This window comes from Salvia splendens, chromosome 2, assembly GCF_004379255.2.
Source record: "Salvia splendens isolate huo1 chromosome 2, SspV2, whole genome shotgun sequence".
In the NCBI taxonomy this organism is placed as follows: Eukaryota; Viridiplantae; Streptophyta; class Magnoliopsida; order Lamiales; family Lamiaceae; genus Salvia; species Salvia splendens.
In genome coordinates, this window is record NC_056033.1 from 2526846 (window position 1) to 2532738 (window position 5893).

The window sequence follows — 5893 nt, forward strand, 5'->3', positions numbered from 1 at the left end:
CCTTGTTCGGTCGAATACTGAGACCGAACTGCTTTGGTTGCCGATCTGAGAGTAGAGCTTGATGCCGACCTGAGAGCAGAGCTTGATTGGTTGGCTTTTACCGAGCTGTAGGCTGAGGCCGAACTCTTTGGTAATGCCGAACTCATACTCCTGCTTTGGTTGCCGATCTGAGAGTAGAGCTTGATGCCGACCTGAGAGCAGAGCTTGATAGGTTGGCTTTTACCGAGCTGTAGGCTGAGGCCGAACTCTTTGGTAATGCCGAACTCATACTCTTCCTTGGGCTTTGGGCTGATGGGCCGTCATTGCTGTTGGGCTTGTTTAGTACGCACCCCATCAGTTGGGAAGTATACACACATTATTGTATACTACTCCCATATGCTAGGAAAACTCGAAGCACACAATTAAGCCCACACTCTCATATATCATGGTCAAGTCATAGTACTGTCACACAACATAATTCAATATTTACAAAAGGCTTCATAAATTAATTCATACTACCATGGTAGTATGAATTAATAAATTACACCCACAAAGCGCCGGCCCTTTTGAGCATCGGCTTCAAGGACCTATTGAGGTGGAGGCTCATGATCTCGTTGGCGCCACCGACAAATGCACCACCAATGAACACCGCAGGCACTGTCTGGCTGCAGCCTAGCCGCGATAGTGCTTGCTCGATCTCTTGGCCCCTCGCCATCTCATCAAGCTCGTATATCATAGGGTTAACACCAAAATCATAGAAGAGGGACTTGATGGTGTGACTAATGCAACATTCCGACTTGCTAAATATCACAATTGGCTTCTCCGACACCATTCCGTTAACTCTCTCCATTGATCTTGAATAAAATTAATGTTACCTTTTAAAATGTGTATTCTTGACTATGCTTTGTAATGTGTAGGAAACTTTGTTTTGATGTGATCAATATGTGGAGAATGTGAGCATATATATAGGGAATTAAAGATTTTTTTTGATATGGGGTACTATTTGATCTATTTTATTTTTATTTTTATTTTTCGGGTACTAAAATGAGAGGGATTGATGTGTCCTACTTTATAAATAAAACGAATATATCAAAGTAGCAAACGGTGACGAATATTTGCATACGAAAGAGGGTGTCCTTTGTACGGGTGACTTATGCCCTATGATTTAAATTAAATGTTAATTCAAGGAATATGAGAGTATGTCTTATGATGGCCACAATTTACTAAAAGATATTCCCATTAAATAAATAAAGTGGCAAATTTCTACCACATGCATGTGAAGATGTAAGAATATTTCGCATTCGTATTATTATCTATCAAATCTAGTTTATTCTAAACGTGCATGATTTGATTTTTGCAATCTCGAAATATAAGTGCAATGTATTCGACAAATCGTTTTCTATTTCTTTATATGTTGTTGTAATAGTTGACTGATAATTATATAATTATTTAAATTAATTATTGTTAATTTTGAGGAAAATATTTATAGAGAGTATATATATTAGTTTTAGGAATATTACATTAAAATTGTGTGGTGTATATATGTTTCGTGGAGGCATCTAGTGAGTTAGAGAAAGAAATAGAAGTTGCATTTATCATTTATCCAATTGGGATCTCTTCCTTTTATTTTATTTTTCTCGTCACTCCAAAACAAATATTCCACACACATGGCAAATATGAATAGAATATAATTCATGTTGGGAAATAAAACTAAGAGTCTAAGTTAGAATGTTGTTCAATTTATTGTGATCCTAACTTCATTCATGATAACGTTCGGATTCTTTGTCTCGTCACTTGTAATTATCATCGCGCAACATATTTGCTTCTCCTCACTATTTTAAAGTGTGTGTTTTAGATATGCAACATTAATAGTAGTATTTAATTTTAGAAACCAAGAAATGAAGTTCACAAATAAGTAACTCAAGATGTTTTTTAGTACATCACACATCAGAATCTAATAAAATGAAGAACAAATTACTATTTAATATACATCACAAATTACTATTTAATGTTCATAAATACGTAACTCAAAAAAATGTTTTTTTAGTACGTCACACGTCAGAATCGAACAAAATGAAGAACAAAGAGTACTACTTATGCCATGTACGTGGTCTGTCACACGAGATTCTTTTATTTTTAAACGTGTCTCATTTTCTATTATCTCATATTATATACTCATATTCCTAATTATCATACACTCCATATTGAATAACATTATGACACTAACTACACTCATCACTAAAAACATAGGAATCTAAATGTAACTAGATTTTTGAGGGTATATATATGTAAGTGGCCCTAACATGCCCCAAAGGACAAGAGACAATTCTCTACTTACTTATCAAGACAACTTCTCCATAAATAGAACACACAGTAACACATGTGGGTGTCTTGGCTTTCCTTTATTCTTGCCTTTTGTGGTTATCACTAAATTACAGATGAAACAATGTAATTATAAAAACTTCAAATATGGTGTTGCAATTAGGAGTGCTAGTAATCTAGTATGATTGGATTTTCAAAAATTAAATCAAAATAGAAATAAAGAATTGAAAATGCCTCACAACTCATTGAAAACGATAGAAATAGGTGAGTGATTAGGAACATTTGAAGATGCCTCTTTGCACACAAATAGCATAACCTGCAAAAAGGAGATGTTTTCATTATCAAGAAAAATAAATAAACGGCATTTCAAGTGGATAAGAACTATATTTAACAATCTAAATCAATCTACTTTATGCTACTTGAGAAATAGATCTGACACAGACCAAACATTTTTATGGGTCTATATCTCACTTATTCTTGATTTCATTTAAATATTCTACCAAATTAAATCTTGTTTCAAGATTTTGCCGATATTATATTTATATGATTCTCCCATGTTGAGTTCAAAATCAGATCATACTTTTCTGCCTTTTTAATCGACACATGTTGTTTCCTAGAAATGCTTGAAACTAGATATTGGTAAAACAAATACAACTAACTAAAAGAGCAACATAAGTTTAACAAAAGACAAACACCAATTAACAAACCACATATATTCAAACAATGCCCGTACAACAAACAATGCAACTTCTTCAAATAAGTCAATTCGAAAAAGAAAAAAAAATCTGATAACCACAAAAGATAAGAAATTATTAGAAAGAAATTGTAGTTTTATTTGTTTAGTTATTTTAAATTATCAATGAGCATCACTATTATTTAGTTCATATTTACAAGGCTCGATTATTCTTTATTTTATTTAAAATTATAGAGAAGAATAACAAATTGAGTTTCGGACTATAATTTGAAGAATTAATAATGTCAATAATAATTTTTGAGGTATTAGAATCAAAATATACTCCATATTTAGAAATATAAATAATGGTAAGGTGCACAAACGAAAAAATTCGCCCATAAAGCCATTTACGATGGATTTTCAAACTTAGGAATTAGGATAAACTCTTATATACGCAATTATTAGCATTTTTATTTTAAAAGTGGTAACTTTGTTAGTTAATAACGCTCGTTTTCCATTTGGTAATGTTTATGTCAAGATAAGGAGAAGTAAATTGTTGGTCGCAATTTCAAGCACTGATCTATATATGGAAAGAAGTATTAACGGTAGATCGATATATTATGGAAGTCATATGAAATTTGTTCTAAAAAGGTTAGTGAAAATTTGAAGTGATATTCAATTATTCCACCAATAAATGTGTATTTACAAAGAGAGGGTGAAAATGAACACTCACAAGCCTATTTCAAATCTATTACGTAAATTATTACTGAAAAGGCTCGTGTGGAACTATTTAAAAATCAAATTCCATATATAATACTACTATTAACAAAATCCAAGTCCCAAAATAATAAAAAATACTCTAACAAATAAAGGTATACTTATTAATATAAGTTTGAATCTGAATATTGATTATCGTCTTATGAGATCGCTAAAGATCTCTCAGAATTTAATTTTTCTAAACAAAAATTGTTCGTGTCGACTTGTCAACATTATCTCTCTCTCTCTATCACACACACACATATAAATGCTGATTACATCATATTCTCTTATAGACAAATAGATAGGAATGCGATCAAATGCAAACTTTAAATATTATACAAATTTCAAATTATGATCTGAATCATTAAAAAATGTCAACAGATGATAAAATAACAGCAACAGAAAATATTAACACAGTGTCAACAGTGTCATGGTTGACACCGTGTTGACATCTTGTTGACATTGTATTAACATTGTGTTGTTGACATCTAAATCTTGACATTTTACATTGGGTTGATGTTGTGTTCACAGTGTTGAAAAGTTTAGAGTTTTTATAATATATGAGTTTGCATTTTATCAGTACCGTATATACCCTTGATAGATAATACTATAATTAATTAATCACACTGTGCGCAAGTCAATTAGTATTAATCATGGGAAGTATACATATTCTTGATTATCTTATTATAACATGGAATTATCTTAGATTACCACGTTTTCTCCTGTAGGTGAAAACGAGTCTTCATTATTTTAATTAACTCTATATAATATTAAGTCAAAAAGAACTACTGCTATATTTTAATAAACTCATCTTTTCTTCCTTTTCTTATTTTACACCGTCGCATGAATTTTCCAAAGCGTTAGGACGCTTTTCACAGCATAACATAAAAAAAGAAAAAGGAAAGCATATTCAAGAAAAATATAAGAAATATAAAATTCATAGTAGTATTATTTAACAACCATATTAATTAGTAAACGTAAGTACACATGCAGCCTTACTTAAAAAAAAAGTGATTCATACAAATTATTCACTAATTAAGCTATAGTGACACGGTTAGCAAACTCAAGAGCTAGCCAAAAAACACCTCTCTCTATCTCAACACAAAAAAAAGAGGATAAAAAAATGCAAATAAATGCATTAATTGTTATTAATGCAAATAAATGCATTAGTTGTTAGAGGAGCTATCCTACGCTTATATGCGTACACGACGAGCTCCTACCGTTTGCAGAAGAGGAGAGAGAAGGGGAGGCGGCGACAATGGAGGATGGGGAGGGTGGAATGCGCGCACCCAAATTTTTGTCGAATTGTTATTTTATATGAAAATAATAAGTTGGGATAGCGTCAGACCCAGAGGGCCCCGGCCCCCTTGAGCATGGGCTTCAGTGACCTCTTGAGATGGAGGCTCATGATCTCATTGGCTCCGCCGACAAATTCTCCACCTATGAACACCGCTGGCACGGTGGGGTTGCAGCCAAGGCGTGAAAGCGCCTGCTCCACCTCCCGGCCCCTAGGGATCTCATCGAGCTCGTACACCATCGGGTTCACCCCAAAATCGGAAAAGAGAGACCTTATAGTGTGGCTCATGCAGCAAGAGCTCTTGCTGAAGATCACCACCGGCTTCTCCGACACCATTTTGCTCACTCTATCCATTTTATAGGAGTTGTAAGAGATATGATGCTTGTTTGAAGTAGGGTTTTGCTTTGTGTTGGTTGTGAGGAAAATGGAGAGTGCATGGGGATTATTTATATAGAAATCTTGAGGTTTTGGGAATGTCTTGATCTTGATTAGATATACTTGTGTTTGAGATTAATTATATTGATAAGTAAGAATTTTTTTTATGAGGGGAATTGGTGTTTGATGAGAGTGATTGATGTTGAGAAGCACTTGAATAAAATATAAAAACAAAAATAAAAGAAAAAGAAAAATTGGATGAGTTACACGATAACGAATCTCTGCATATATACGGAAAGAATTGAGACATACACCTGGTACGGCTTTGCTGTCGTATATGATGCTTTTATTTTATTTTTATTGTTTCTTAATTTTTCAATATGTTATTTTTGTCCTGATTATATAATATTTCGAGGCAACCATGAATTGGATGAGATACTCACTCCCACTATATTTAATCACATTTGTAATAAGAGAAATTTTGTCAT

At 33.0% G+C, this 5893-nt stretch overlaps 2 protein-coding genes across 2 annotated transcripts; both read right to left on the reverse strand.

Annotated features, from left to right (window-relative positions):
• Positions 1–264: 264 nt before the first annotated feature.
• Positions 265–891, reverse strand: LOC121770470 (monothiol glutaredoxin-S4-like). Its single transcript, XM_042167199.1, has one exon. The coding sequence runs from the start codon at positions 827–829 to the stop codon at positions 521–523; it is 309 nt and encodes a 102-aa protein (XP_042023133.1). The 5' UTR covers positions 830–891; the 3' UTR covers positions 265–520.
• A 3771-nt stretch (positions 892–4662) lies between these two features.
• LOC121762091 (monothiol glutaredoxin-S4-like) lies at positions 4663–5462 on the reverse strand. The gene has a single exon (XM_042157865.1). The coding sequence runs from the start codon at positions 5382–5384 to the stop codon at positions 5076–5078; it is 309 nt and encodes a 102-aa protein (XP_042013799.1). The 5' UTR covers positions 5385–5462; the 3' UTR covers positions 4663–5075.
• Positions 5463–5893: the final 431 nt, after the last annotated feature.